At 38.5% G+C, this 15,630-nt stretch overlaps 1 protein-coding gene across 1 annotated transcript in view; it reads right to left on the bottom strand.

Moving 5' to 3' along the window:
* MCTP2 (multiple C2 and transmembrane domain containing 2) overlaps window positions 1-15,630 on the bottom strand; it is a 103,661-nt gene that overhangs the window by 16,377 nt on the left and 71,654 nt on the right. Inside the window, exons 17-18 of the mRNA XM_049812797.1 lie at window positions 5,088-5,210; window positions 2,182-2,223 (exon numbers count right to left, since the gene is read on the bottom strand). Of these exons, the coding sequence (XP_049668754.1) occupies window positions 2,182-2,223; window positions 5,088-5,210 (165 nt within the window). The remainder of the gene's footprint in view (window positions 1-2,181; window positions 2,224-5,087; window positions 5,211-15,630) is intronic.

Below are 15,630 nucleotides of genomic sequence, written 5' to 3'. Positions count from 1 at the left end.
TAGGGCCAAATCATCAGCAGCTCAACATTGACTCTCAAGAGTTTTCACAAACCTGCATAATTAGTTAAAAGAAACCACGAAAGAGAATGACAGTGAACTTGTTTAGAGGGGGGGGTGGCAGGGGAAGTGTGTGGCAAAAATGCAGTGGTTAGATCCATAGTTAAGTGACCCAGCTGTATTTATAGAGAGAACCAAAGTCACTGTGGTTAAATCTAGGGTAAATGTAATGTAGAATATTTTGGCTTTGCAGCAATGAATCTGTTGCACAGCACAGGAAACAGAGGATTAAATACCTATTTAATACATTTCTACTTTTTTTTCCCACCTCAGCACTTGCAAATGAAAAAGACGACTATTAAAAAACAAGAAAGTAAATGGGATTGGTTCCAGCAAATAAGTTACACCTTTAGGGATCACACGAATAAGATGCAGCGTCAATGTTTACATGTGTCTAGCCTTGGGTACCCACAAAATAGAAATTACAGTCTTCTAGAGATACACACTATTCCTTTGAAAAAGATGCAAATTCCATTTAGCAATTTCTGATGAGTTCCAGACATTGGTCTACTTAGTTGACCAATTTTACGATGCAAAGAGTGAATTATAAATGAGAACATTTAAACAATTGTGTGTTGCAAGAAACCTGTAATTCATAGGATCATAGAATGGTTTGGGTTGGAAGGGACCTTAAAGATCACCTAGTTCCAACCCCCCTGCCATGGACAGGGACATCTCCCACTAGACCAAGTTGCTCAAAGCCCCATCCAGCCTGGCCACTTCTCTGGGCACCCTATTCCAGTGCCTCACCACCCTCACAGTAAAGAATTTCTTCCATATATCTAACCTAAATCTACCCTCTTTCAGTTGAAAGCCATTAGCCCTTGTCCTGTCACTACGTGCCCTTGTAAAAAGTCCCTCTCCAGCTTTCTTGCAGCCCCCCTTTAGGTACCGGAAGGCTGCTATAAGGTCTCCCCAGAGCCTTCTCTTCTCCAGGCTGAAGAACCCCAGTGTTCTCAGCCTGTCCTCATAGGAGAGGTGCTCCAGCCCTCTGATCATCTTCAATAGTTTGTCTAAAATTCACTTTATAAACTTTGACAGATTTCTGGTTGCTCATTAAAATACAACCACCACAGAAGAGCAGGTTAAATTTAAATAACTATTCCCATCAATTAGTCTGCTGAGCTTCAATTCTAGTGTCTGTGACTGAGAAGAGTTAAGGTGCACTTGCTAACTGTGGTATTGATTTAGTTCTCAATGATCAACAATTTCACTGTAACTCTCTTAAAACATAGAATATTCAAGAGTCTTATTAACTTCGCATGCAATTTGAAAGTTTCACATCGCCTTGTGAACATTTTCTTCCTAACAGCTAATGTTCCTTTGCATGCTGTTGCTCGTTAAATAATTCCTCACCTTTTAGCTTTTAAGTATTTATAGATTATCAGATCCTCCTTCACTTACTTATGTTTTTTCAAGCTGTATACATTAAGTTCTCTTAATCTTTCTTCAAATGTCATGCCCTCTAATCCTTTTATCATTTGTCACTGGTTTGATAAACTTGGGGAAAAAAAAAAATCCAATGAATTTTTCATAGTGAGAAGAATGAGTAAGTATGCTCCAATAAAAATAAAAAACAGGCCTTGCCAATTCCAATTCTTTCTACATTTCAGACGATGAACTAAAACCACTTTTTTCCCAGGCTCTGAAAGAAACGTTGAGAAAATTCTAACCAGTCCTCCACAAATCACACCAGTTCTGGCCTACATAAATGGAAATCCCGAATCATTTGGGGAAAGCCATTAGTAGAGAATGTCATCCAACACTCAAAATGGAAGTGATGGAGGATTTTACATACTCATGCATGTCTTTGCACCTCATCCACCCATACACATACCGATAAATGCACATACATGAACATGTGCCTGTTATGATTTTAAGCACTAACTGGGGACTGCTCAGATTCCATTAATGTTCAGAAGTCTCGCGTAGGTAACACCGCTATGGAATGTTACACAAACCAATCTTTTCATACTTTCAAATTTGCCAGTCAGCAAATTGGTAACAATTGTTTTCCCAGTTAATACAGATAATAAATGAAGATCTCATGGAGATAGGATGGTGGGGTTTTGCTCTCCTACGTTCCTTCTGATTCTAGCTAACACAATTGTGAGACATGCTTACCTTATCATCTTCATCCTCATCCTCATCCAAGCCCATAAGCTCCTGCAAAATCAGATGTCCATATTACAAAACACTAAGCTTATTTTTCAGTGACAGCCAATATTCAAAAGCTTCTGATACTCCCACAACGTTTCATTATACAGTTTTCTCCCACTTCTATTGCAAGTCATCAAAAAACCTACCACTTTCACCTTTCACAAATAACGTTTTGTATTCAAGGACTTCTTTTTTTTTTTTTGTGATATCCTGAACAAAGCATGCAATACCCTATACAAATTTTAAGTCTAAATAAAGCATTAGTGGCTGTGTCCAGTAGTTTGAAGGCAACAAGCTTTCAAATTCATTGCTGACTTTTACTGTCTGTAAACAGCTTTGTTCTTAGTCTGACAAATGAACCAGCCGGTATGTCAAGGCTGAGGACTCTATACTCAACTTGTTCCATCCTCACTGCTACAATGACTGTTCCCTCCCTTTAGGGCCATTACTGAAACATTAGACTTCAGAAAATACATTAGTATGAACATAATCAATCTCACAAATCACAGTCGGAATTCTATGCAGCATTATTTCCTCCCTTTAACTGCTATGCTGACAGGTAGGGGAGAAAACAAAAGACTTGGCTAAAGCTTGAAATTAGGAGCACTTTGCTTTCAATTCAGGTATTTAATAAGCTGAGCCTTTAACAGGGTCCTCCAAGTTTTTCTTGGTTACTTAATAGGTACATTTGAATCAGTGTACTACAAGTTTAAAGACAGCAAACATGCAAAGAATGTGAAGACCCACAATCAAAAGATGTTTTGGATTTGGGTTTTGGGGGTGGGTGTTGTTGTTTTGGTTTAGGGTTGTTGGGTTTTTTTCTTGGGTCTCCTCCCTTCCCCCGAAAAGTAGTTGCATCTAGTATGCAGAAGATACTGAGATCTCAGATACCCACATTTACTCTTTGGCTCTCTGGAATACCCTGAGCGGCTGAATTAACACTGATTGTGGTTTACATTTCTATAGAAGCTCCCCATCTGTAAATCATAAACCATTTTGCCAATATTCACGAATTTAGCCTCCTGGCAACTGGATCATGCGTACAAGGTTAATACTGTTATTTCCATTTCATAGCACAGAAATCAGAGAGAATTTGGGGTCCACTTTTGCAAAGACTGTTGCTCGCATTCCTCTATGTACACGAAAAGTGCATGCTGGCACAGAAAAACCAAAATGCATGTGCAGCCAAGGTCTGAAGAAGCAAAAAATAAATAAATGACTGTGTAAAAAGCATTAGTATTTTGAAGAAAACCTTTTCTCATATGCAGGACAGATGTGACTAGGGGTAGCACCTGATTGTCTATTTTTGACCTACAGATGGTTAGAATCATAGACACACATAAAAAAGAAATCAGGTAATATTAAAGGCATTTTGACTACTTGTTCCATATGATCCCAATCCTGCAAAGCACTTAGGCAGATGTGTAATTTTGCTTATGCAAAATGCACCCCTGAATTTCGCAACATCACATTGCTTACAGTTTGTGTATCATGAAAAGGGCCAACTTTCTGACGGACCTTTCTTCAGTATTACTACAATTAACCTGTATTTTCAGATATAGCATTTCTGTAGTATCCACTTAAATGATGTACTGCTCAGTTTTGCTGACTTATGTGAGACTCCCCTCACTTGAAAATGCAACAAATTCATGACAGGATGAGTGATGGGTGCTGAAAGGTATTCTCTGTGTATTTTTTTCTGGGTAAGTTACTATTTTATACCACCTTTTGCATTAAAAACAAAAACATCTGTTTGCCTGGGATTCTCTCACATGAGAAGTTCTCATTTTCTTGATGAAATAAAGTAGTCACTGAAGACACACAATATCTTTTTACATTATTCTGGACTTGGATGAAATTGGAGAAAAGCATTTCTTTTACCATTTTTTTTTCAAATCAAGTCTATGTCCTAGTCTGGATAATGCAACTTTCCATATTTTTAAACAATTCTTCTACTTGGGAATGGACAAAAACTGAACTAGGAGCAGCTTTTCTTGCTAAAACTAATAAACCAGCTATTGACCTTTTTCATTCTAGGATATTATTTCTTTGTATGGAATTCACTTGATTTGTTTGGGTAAAGGTATTCTTCATGAATACAAATGTCAATTGTCTTTTTATCAAAATTTAGAAGGAAGCTGTAATTCAGCCTGTATTTCATTACTGTGCTTATTACACATTTAAAAGCAGAGTATTATGGACAACTATGAATTTGCTCTCATTTCTAACTGTAATTACCGTTGTTATGTAAGTAAAGACAGTGGGCAACATCAAACAGCATTTCATACCCCAACAGTAGCACTTTGCCACACATGTTCTTATTATTTTTATATTTAAATCCTTTCTGAGTTCAAAAACTGAAGGCTACATTTCCGTGGAAAAAATAAAAAAGCATTTGTCATTTAAAAGTGAGGCGTGGGGGGGATGAATAAGGGCTTCTTAAAGTCTCGGATCACAGGACAAAGTTTAAAAACAACTAACTTCTCTTTCAGCTTCTATTGACTTTCCTGTTCTGCAAATCGTGAATCATCAGTGTGATGCAAAGTCTAAGAGCAGTAGGGGCACGGGTTTTAGGAACTTGTCACTTTGTAAGTCTTTCTTAATTTAATTTAGTTACAAACCTTTGTAGTTATTTAGTAAGTGAAATCCCCCTCCTACACACTCTTGTCGTCTTCTCCTACTACTCTGAATGGTTTATTGCTTGAATTGAATCACAAAAATTGAGAGGGTTGAGGTATCTTCTTAATAACTTCAAAATAAAAATGCCGTTTAGCTACACAACTAGCTTAATACCATTAAAATGCATTACATTTTGCTCAAGGGCAAATTCAAGCTGGGGCTGCCAGAAACATTACTGCCACTTTACTTGCCTGGGCATCTTGTGTGTTGTTGACCTTCCCCGTTGTGATGAGGGAGAAGTTGTATGCAAAAAGCACCAGCAGAGCCAGGGGCACCATGTACAGTTCCACGCTCCAGACAGTGACCACAAATACCTGGGAGAAAAAAAGCAGCAGAAGGGAACACATACAAGTGTTTAAAGAGGAAGATATTTAAGAAGGCCTTTCAGTCATTATCCTTATGTACATTCATCCTTGAATCTCTGTTAACCTCATTCATGTTATTTTTTTTGGCAAAGAAAATCTGCTCGCAAAGCATGCTCTCTTTCTATTCTGTTGGAATCCATTAGGCTGCCATTTATTAGCTTCTCCTCCTCCATTTCTGGTGAAGTACAAGGCCACAACATAAGGTTAGTCCAAAGGCTTTATTCACTCCTTCCTGGGACCCCCTCAAGCCTGAAAGCCTTTTGTCCTTAGTGCTAGAGTATAACAGACCCACTTAAGAGGTAAACCTGCTCCACTTCATCAAACTCTAATTACCAGGGGGTCTTTCACAAGGCTAGAGGAGAGTTTCTTCTTCTTGTGCAACAGGAGCCATCCAGCTCCCTTGTCACTCCACAGGGGATGATCAGCAAATGCATCTTCACCGTTAACCCACCTATGTTCTCAGCATAGCAGCACAGGGAAAGGACCATCACGTTCCAGGAGGCAAGGCTCTAGATTGCATGTGCTGCATCATTTTGGAAAGGGATCCAGTAAGCCTCGACTCCAATCTCACAACCTTGCCATTTTTTAGCACAGCATATTCTGGTTTCACATGTCCGCTTGGAGTCTTTCTGCCCAGAAATGGTATTAGTTCATGTGTTTGGAGTGGTATCTAACAAAATCCACTAATAGCAAAACCAGAAGCCAAATTTTGAAGTTCTGTTCTGCAAACTGGATTGGCAAATCACGTAACTAATGTGATGGGGATTTAAAAATTACTTAGGATTTTTTAAAAAAATTATACCAAGCCAAACTGCAGCCCTACCTTACAAGTACCAATGATACCTGAACGGACTGCAAACTTGGAGTGGTTGGCAACGCAAAGTTAATAAACTAAATCCAGAACTGCCATAAAATGCATGTTGTGATCCCATTTCCTTTTCTACTCACACACAGTGTTTCCAGGAGAACTGCCTAATGCTGGTAGTAACTTGAAGCTATTTTAAACAATCTCCTTTAAAGACAAGGCACAAACACATTTATCTGATTTTTCTTCCCCCAAAGAAACCTGGAATGATCAGAAATAAAAATCATGTTTTTAGAATAATACAGTTGGGTGAAAATGAGTCAGATCCAGTTAATATACCTCAAACTGCAACAAAGGGAGAACTCTATGGGGGATCAGAAAGCTAAATCTCTACCTCCCTTCATTCTTGGCCCGTCAGACGCTACATATAAAGGCAACGCTGGCACTTACAAAATGGGATATTTATGGCAATGTATTTTGTGTTATGGACCTGAAAGTCTAACCACACTGTACCAAAGAAGCACTTCCCGCTGCATTTAGTGGGGTGAGAATTTATACCCCTACAAAACAGCAGCTGTTGTAACTTTTAAACAAAAAGACTTGTCTGACATCAGACAAATGGCCAGTTAATATCTACCAGGGGCCAAACATAAACCAAGAAAAAATGGCTATATCCATAACCCTGCCCAAACAGCAGTTACATTTTCTAGATTGAACCTGATTTTATGTAAGCTGTTGCTATGCAAGGAATTAGACTGTTATCCTGTTCTTGGCATTTGTAGGGCAGTAAAACAATCTTTGAGATATATTCATTTATAAAGTGGGCTGACCTCCAGACAATATATCCCTATACTATTGATTTGCAGCATAGGATTTGGGTTTGATTTTTTTTTTTTCCTTTTCGATCCTGCTTTTCAACATACTAAAAAATTAGAAGTGATAATGATTCCAACAGTCACATTTCATATGTAAGCAAGGTAGCAGAAACAGAAGAATCCTGGCCAAGAAGGTATGGTACTTGATCTGTCTTACAGGAGTCTTGCATGGCTTTGGTTAATGAAGACTTCAAAAACTGTGATATTCCAAGCTAAAAAAAAGTCTTTCATAAATGAAAAGTTCTAAGCCGAACAAGTTCCTCTGAAGCTAATCCAACTCCCTTGGATGAATCTCTACTTGCTTTGTAAGACAAAGCAAAGGTGATACCAGCTTCCGTCCTACCTCGAATGTCACTCTAAAGAACAAGGACCTGTTATTGTAGATATCTGTATGGGTATCTATCTCAGTTACATATAGACAGATAAAAACAGACACACATATAAATATACATCTGATCCTCATGTAAACTCCTTCATGGAAATTCATACTGCCAGGTATTAATTTAAAACATTTGCTTCAGCCTGTTGGAGGAGGTTGCATTTACCTCATCTCCCTGGGGTATTAGCAAACCCATTCTTCTCTTAACACAGCAAAAAGACTCCACCAGCAGTCAGCTAGGCAAAGTCCTACAGGAGTCAATGAAGCTCTTGAAGAACCTCTCTTCATTCATTCAATTGCAGGACTTGAACCAATTTTAGTGCATCTGTCACCATCCTATATGAACATCACTCTGCTCAGTTGCAAGTATAATACAACCTTGCAATCACAGGTCATTTAGGCAAGATACAAAATCAAGACCTTGGTGATTTTAGATCCAACAGTACATTTTGTGTATCATTAAGTTTCAGACCTTAAATAAAACTTAAAACTTAATTACAAAATCTCACTGTAGTCTCAACTGATAGCTGAGGCATACTGTTGCTTCCTTTCTAATGCTGACTGATTAATCAGTTGCTGAGTTATAACTCAGCAGAGATGCTTTGATAGAGCTCCCACATCTCCTTAAGAAGACTTGCTTTACAGCTACAGCCGCAGTAAAGGGAACTTTCCTTACTGTGACACAATGCAGACACAAGACAAATTGATTTAGCTATTGAGAAATTATTTAGCCTTGGAGGTATGGGAAATGATTGCTGTGAATATACAGTACATAATAAAAGTTCAGAGGGTGTTTATAAAGCAAATAGAAATATTTCTGCATTCTAACAGCCTTTTGAGTAGTTCTGCAGCAGCAGTTTTCAAAGCAGTTCCCAAACAGGCCCGTGTCCTATTTTATCAACTCTCATGCAGGTCCCTGACATTGACTACAGCATCAGCAGACCTGTGATATAGACACTCACTCCTCAAATTACAAGGTTCTGAATCATGCATATTTTTATTTTCTTCCCAGTGATACCTAATGCCTGGGAGAAGCTCCTGCACTACCCTCCCCAAATTTTTTTCTTAGCAATACTTTTTGCCACAACTCAAGAACAGTTCAGCTGCGCATGTATATAATGGCTACTGCAAGGAACAATATCTTTCTGATTTCTTGTAATCCCCAATCTGTCTTTTGCCTAATACATAGACTGGTAAGGGAAGTCATTAACATGTTCAGATCACTTGCTCAGTAACACGGAAGTCAAGGACAGAAACCATACTTTTTTCGATGTTTCACATCATCTTTAGACCAAGTTCTGTTAGACATAATCCATTACATCATTGATACCTTTTCTACTGGGCTTCATACTGTGCATGAGAGAAGCTAAAAGGACAGTAGCCAACTTCTAAAATAAAAGTCAAACAAGTGGGAGCTAGCTTTCTGCATTACTTCTTTTAATGCAATTTGAGAGTATAAAAGCCTATTATAGAACTGAGCAATTTAATTCACAGCATTATAAAACAATGATCAAAATAGAAACAGAAATGGGATAGACATGTCTAGAGGGAAAAAAAAGAAAGAAAAAAAAAAAAAGATCTCTTGAAACTAATATTTAGACTAGACTTCTACCTAGAAGAGAATGGCAATATCACAGCCTTGGAGAAAGGACCACTTGATTTCAGCTGATTAATGTGTTGCTATTTCAAAGGGCCTAATAACTACAAGTTAAAGCTCTGGAGGTTTGGAAGCTATTTCATCTGAAAATCATTGAAGAGGGGTCCAACTGTTCCTGTCAAGAAGCATGGAGTTTGAACAACCATGAGAGTGGCCCTTTTGACAGCAGTACAAAAGATGAGAGAAGGCAGTCTCAACTGAAAGTAAAAACAAACCCTTAGAAACACGTTTCAAATCTGGTTTTTCTGCCCCTCTGGTTCCAATTTAGGATCTGACTATTAAGAACAGATTTTAGACGGGTGTCTACTAAAGTATGCCCATAAAACATTTGTCACCAGCAAACCCACAGTCATGGGATAGAACAGTTTTAAGAGGTTTAGAAACCTAGTATTTTCTGTATAATTTTTCTACACAGTAATTATAATTTTTTTCACACTAAAAAGCAGGCTCTTTTTGACCTGCTAAGTCTTTGTGGAGAAGTAAGATACTGTGTTGTGTGACAGAATAATTCCTGGAAAACAACAGTGATGGGAGAAGGGATACAGTCCATCAGATGGAAAAAATAAAAGTGAAAGGAGATTAAATGCATGCAAGGAACCTATGGTAAAAGGTTATTTTCTCAGCCAGCATAGGCTCCAATGCTAATGAAATGCCTCATCAGCGGAGCTGTGAAAAATATTATTTGAAACTCCAAGTTTCAAAACCACACACAATTTAACCAAACTCTAAACTACTAACAGCTTCGTCAAAAGTTTGCTTGCAATTTATAAGGACGGTCCATGCAATTCACGAAGCCAGGAGAAAAACTTGAGCTGATACTGCTGTGAACGTCCATGTTTTGCACTAAACCAAAACACTGACTTTGATCTGAGACACAAAGACTTGCTCCCCTTTATTTACAGGGGAGAGGAATTACATATTTTTAACTTATCTCTGGGTTACGTAGTCTCAAGTTGCCGTGTATGCACAAATAGACTCTATAAAGAAGAAGAAATTTCTGCAGCTAAATATTCAGGGACAAACTCTCTAGCATTTTTTTTTAAAGCTTTCAGTCCCTCTGCCCCAAACAAAATACAGGATATTAGCCAATAATGTAAGATACTGGCTCCCCAAAAGGGCACTCGAATCCCTTGGAGGCAATAAGCCTGTCGACAACAAATTATTTCTGACAGATACTTATTCCTGCCCTTAGAAAGGGAGAGTAAAAGAGTAGAGGAGAGAATGAACACACTCACATAGAGCAGTACATTTGTGCATATGTGTATATATATATCTGTATAAACGGAGGCATCTCTTCCAGTTACAGGCAATATGGATGCATGAACACGATGGTGCTGAGCCCACACTAACAAAAAGCAGGGTACATGGTGTGGGCTCAGCCTGATGTGAGTGCAGTAACAAGGCTTGTGCTCTTGGGCTGGCTTGTGCACTGGACTAGTGAGAATAATAAAAAAAGAAGCCTATTAAAATTATGGAAATTAGTCTAATACAGCCCCACCTCAGGGCATGGCAAATAAAGGTTGAGGCAGTCACATAGCACGTATTTCCCACTAAAGGCCCTTTCCCTAAGATTTTTTTTCCCTTTTTTAAGAACAGATCCTCTTCCATAGATGCATTTCATAATGGCTCTCACTAATACTCTCCTTCCCGCATCCATATGATGCTCTCTCACCGTGCCATGGCCAGCTGAGAGTGCTGCTGTGCCACTTCATAACCACCAAGCTGGAGCTCAAGGAGGGGTTGGCTGTGAGCAGAGTTGCTCCCTCATTGCGATGCAGTAACAAAAAATGTGGCAGGAAGAGAAATTATACTTAAATAAACCAGCACTGTCAGAAGAAACCCATTTACTTTAGATTCAATTTGCTTTTTCGTGTCCCCAGCAAAAGAACGCAGAGCATCTCAACAGCAGCACGAAACGTGCATTGTATTGAACAGTGATGACCAAAATCAAAAATGACCTGAAGGAATAGAGGTCTTTAAATATTTATGCCACATTACAAATTATCTCTGCATTGCTCCACACAACAGCGTACAACTTACTAATTTTTTTAAGGGCGTATCACAGGCAAAAAGCTTAGCTCTTCTACATAAGTGCTCTGTTGCAAGTGCAAACACAATTGGACTCTAAAAACAGACACACCGAAAAAATCCATCTAAACACCCCAAAGCCGAAGCAAAACATCAAATTGTGCCCCAAAATAACTCAGTCTGTATTACACGCATGACGGCACAGAATTGACAAATAGGAATAAAAGATATGTTTGTACAATTTGCTACCATGTAGATCTACCTGATTTTTTTTCAGAAGATGCTTTGGGTAACAGAAAAAATGTGGCCAGGCTTACCCACCTCAGTTGCCTCAGTTGTCTGTGTAGGCTAAATGACACAGCTGCAAAGCCATGTCCTGCTGCCATACCCACATGTCCCATCTCTGCTTGTCCCAGCTGCAGCTTGCTGAGAAAATGGCTCAGGGTGAGGTTAAGGGGGGGAAAAACCTGAGACACCCAACCCCTGCTTGACAATTTACATTACTTGTGAGGATGCACCAAGGAAAAGGAGCGACAGAATAAAGCCTCCAAAGAATAGGAACTGTGGTCATCAGGCCAGTCTGAATGTTCAAAAGAAAAGAAAAAGCCCAGTGTCCCCCACTCCCAACAAAATAAGACATAAACCAATCCCCACTCCCAACAAAATAAGACATAAAACAATCAACAAAAAAATCGCTGAAGAACATACGAAAAATCTCATACTGTTTAAGTCAATATGTGTTAGGGCCTTTTTATCACTGGTTTAGACTCTTCAGGGGGATCTCATTTTCTTTGCTGCTGCTAGGGAGTAGGAACTCATTTGTGTTTTAAATGAAAGCTGTGATTCATGTGCAATCACAGGACTCTAAGAAATGGCACTATCAGAAAAAGCATGTTATTCTGCAAAAGTCAGAGCAAAATCAGAAAAGTTGACAATATTACAGTCTGTTCTGCCCCATCCTCTTGGGACACCGTCATCGGTAACTTCATCAGGGAAGGCTGGGATGCTACGCTTAAGGCTGCAAACACAAAACGTCTGCATGCTGACAATGAATTACTTTCGTCATTAACATGTTCAATGGATCTATTTATTCATAACAAAGTCTGGAATCAGAAAGAGATAAACAACAAGAAAATAAAATCAAACTAAGTAAAAAGTGAGGGTTTTCCTTTATTTTGGTTATTTTGGTTACATAAATGAGATTAGCCAGCCTAGGAAATTAAAACCAAGATCCTTAGAGATCTTTCTTTAATGAGGGGCCAGGGAAGAGCCTCTTGGTTCAAGTTTATTTCACTGAACTTATGGCCTGTTAAGTTTATATGTAAGTTAAGATTTATACGTTGCATTCCAGCTATTGGAAGATTGTCAAATTGGTCCGTGTGGATGATAATTTTCAACCCAAAAGGGTGTGTGTCTGGGTCTGTCGTGTTTGTCCTTTGAGACACATACGTTCAGACCCCAAAGCCTAACAGCCCACCACACGTCTAATGGGGTGTCTCTACACAGTTTTCTCGTGGCTGCTACTTCTTCTTTATCCCTAACCCCAAAAGATGTTAATCAAAACAAAACCAACTACAACAACACAAGTTTTGGGTTCTATATTTATGTACGTACAACAGTTTTAGGGTAAAAGATTTCAAATCCTTTTAGGCTGCAGACACTGAAGAAATAGCTGTTTGCTGGCATGCTGACTGGTCTAATTTTTCCCTCATGTTTTTATCTAACATATTTTACATTTCCTGTGCCAAGTAAAATACAGTTAAGACCCTCAAGCTATAAAGCTTAAAATTGAAAAAACAGGGAAAAAAATATTACAACAGTTTTCTATCTTTTGGGGTAATCTGCTGGGAGTAGGTCAGGGTAATAAATCTGCATGTTATTTCTAAAGGGGTAACTATCACAGACAAAGGCAATAGGGGAAGATCCTAAAACAAAGGGGGGGGTGGCATGCCAAAAAAAATTTTAAAAATCTGTTGTTTTATATTGTAGCTAAATTAAATGGTCATTTTTATCTCTAATGTTTTGGTTGTTTATCAGCAGGGTCATAGTTTTGGAATTACTCTCATACAGAAAGTTATGATCTATTTGCAGGGAAGGCAGGCATTATGCAAGTTAAAAGCCTGATCTTATAGTAAATAATTCTTCCAAAAAGTGTCAGAAAAAAATATCTGTGCTATTAAAAGGAGGCAAAAATGTAGGTTAATTTTATTTATTCTGGATAAGGTGAACACCTTAAAAGGGTCATGAAAAAATTTATCATTGGCTAAGCTGATAAATGTCCACTTACTTTAGAGACATATTTGTTAACATTGTGAGAAACAGTAGCAGCGAGGGTCAGATGGTGACGTAATTGTACAGCGAGTAGAAAGACTATTTGGTGGAAGTGTTCTTTAACTTTGGGCTCTCAACAGAGGGTTACAATTGGTAGCAAATGGGAGGCATAAACGATATGTTTAAACTACTTTAATGACTTCCTCCTTCACGTTCATAGTGTATATTAGAGCTGAATGAGTAAAGGAAAACGGGCTCTCTAATAAAGCAAGTATGTTTGATTAGACTTAATTCAGTATTCGGTGGCAGGAGGATTGCACATAAGGTTACTTTGCTAGCAGTCTCCAGCTATGGCATGAAAAAATAAATTAAAAATCAGGTTGCAGTAAACCCACCAAAATGAGAAATAGATGCTTGTACACACTAATGCTGAAAAACTGTCCAGTACACCCTTTTCCAAAACCTCCGGTCCTAAAGAAACGTTTCCAGACTAAAACAGAGCAGAAGGGGCAAAAAAATTAAATTAAAATAAAATAAAAAAAATCCCAGTGAACCCAGATCACAAAACCGGAAATCTAAAAACACCTATGAAGCGCATATAAAGCAGTAAGATGACATCCTTTCAGGCAAAGAATTTCAGATTATTCTCTTTCCTTATGCCGTACATGGGATTCCCTACCAGAGCCCTGTGCCAGAGCCCAGAAGGTCTCTTTATCTACCTGAGACCCATTTCCCACCGTCAAGAGGAGAGCAAAAATTGCAATTGAACCCCAGCCCTCCCCACACCTGACACACACAGTGGACACCAAGAACAGTGAGAGTGATTACAACACACTTAAACACAATTTCAGCAGGTTCATAATCTGCAGTGTGACAAAATTGCTGCATTACAGAACAAATGCATGAAGATAACTGGGAGACTCGCTGTAATTGTACCATAAATATGTTACTATTGTAAGCTAGCTACAACAGCAGCAACACAAAAAAAATCCTAAGTATTGCCAGCATGACTATGTAATAGAGATTTTCCACTAGCAGACCTATAGCATCTTGCTTTCCAAAATACAGAACAATCTAAAAAAAAAAAGTTGCAAGACTCTCGCAATTTCAGGCAGCTGTTCGGGTAAAACTAAAGCCAGAAGATTGTTTATTTTAATAAAGCTATTATATGTGCAGCTCCAAATTAGGAATGGCAGGAGACTAGGGGATGCCTAAACCATCACCACCTGTTTGCCCTGAAAATCAATTAAAGTCACACTATCACAGCAATCCCTTCTTAGCTAATAAAAGTTATACAGCTTCAACATGCAACTTTAGGTGCTTTGTGGGAATGTGCCTGAAATCTAAATCCTTAGTCTCACATTACTTTGATACTAAACACAACTCTGAACTAACCACTGTAAACCTTGCCTTTTGGGGGTTAGGGAAGGTGTTAAGGAAAAAGAGATCCCAAACTGCTGTTTTGATGCAGCGGATTGAACTAATATTCAGTAAATTCTAACAATCCAGCCAAGAACATTATATAGAGTTTTAAGTAGGAAAAACTGAAGTCCTTTATGGCACATGCCTGTTCAACATATTCTGTGCTGCAGAACAGATCCAACTTTGCAAGTTGAAAGCAAGGGCAGTAGAGACATCCCAAGTGTTTTAGTAATTAAACGAATATGCATAATGAACCATATGCCCAAAGGGCCTGTTCTTCATGTGGGCCAGATTTTTGTTTGAATTTTTAATTTTTATATACAGATGAAACATTTCATGTAATATAGCAACAGTGCAAAGGAACATGCTATGCAGGAAGGGAAGGAGGAACTACCCACGTGAGAACGATCAGAATACACTTGATGAATTCTGCTCCTCAATTTCCGATTCAGAGCCAAGAGGGCTTTTTTTAAAGGAAAAAAAAAGAAAAAAAAAATTCCTTTTCTGCTTTGAACAGCTGTATTAGTCATCTGCTCAGAGTCTAGAAAAGGGGCATTAAATATATGTATATTTATATAGGTCATATTTATACATTTATGTGTGAAATGGATTGTATACACCAACAACATTTAGATGCTGCAAGACTAGCAAAAACACAGACACTATCTCAGATTAAAAAGCTTCTGATCCACCAGAAAAAATAATTACACGACAGCTCTCTGTTCGGCAGGACCTGTTGTGTTGCATGAGCTGCAGGGAAACAGGGTGCACTCACATCTCTTTGTGAAACAGGAATGGTCATTTTTAAAAAGATGGGTCAAATTCCACTCTCGTTACAATAACGTTACCCTACTGTCAACGTTAGGATACCATGGCCTTTTTGCAGAAACGTTAAGTCTTCCAAATTCTCTCATGGTTGAACTGTGCCTCTC

Source organism: Accipiter gentilis, chromosome 10 (genome assembly GCF_929443795.1).
Source record: "Accipiter gentilis chromosome 10, bAccGen1.1, whole genome shotgun sequence".
NCBI classification, from domain to species: domain Eukaryota; kingdom Metazoa; phylum Chordata; class Aves; order Accipitriformes; family Accipitridae; genus Astur; species Astur gentilis.
This window is presented reverse-complemented; position numbering and strand designations above follow the sequence as displayed.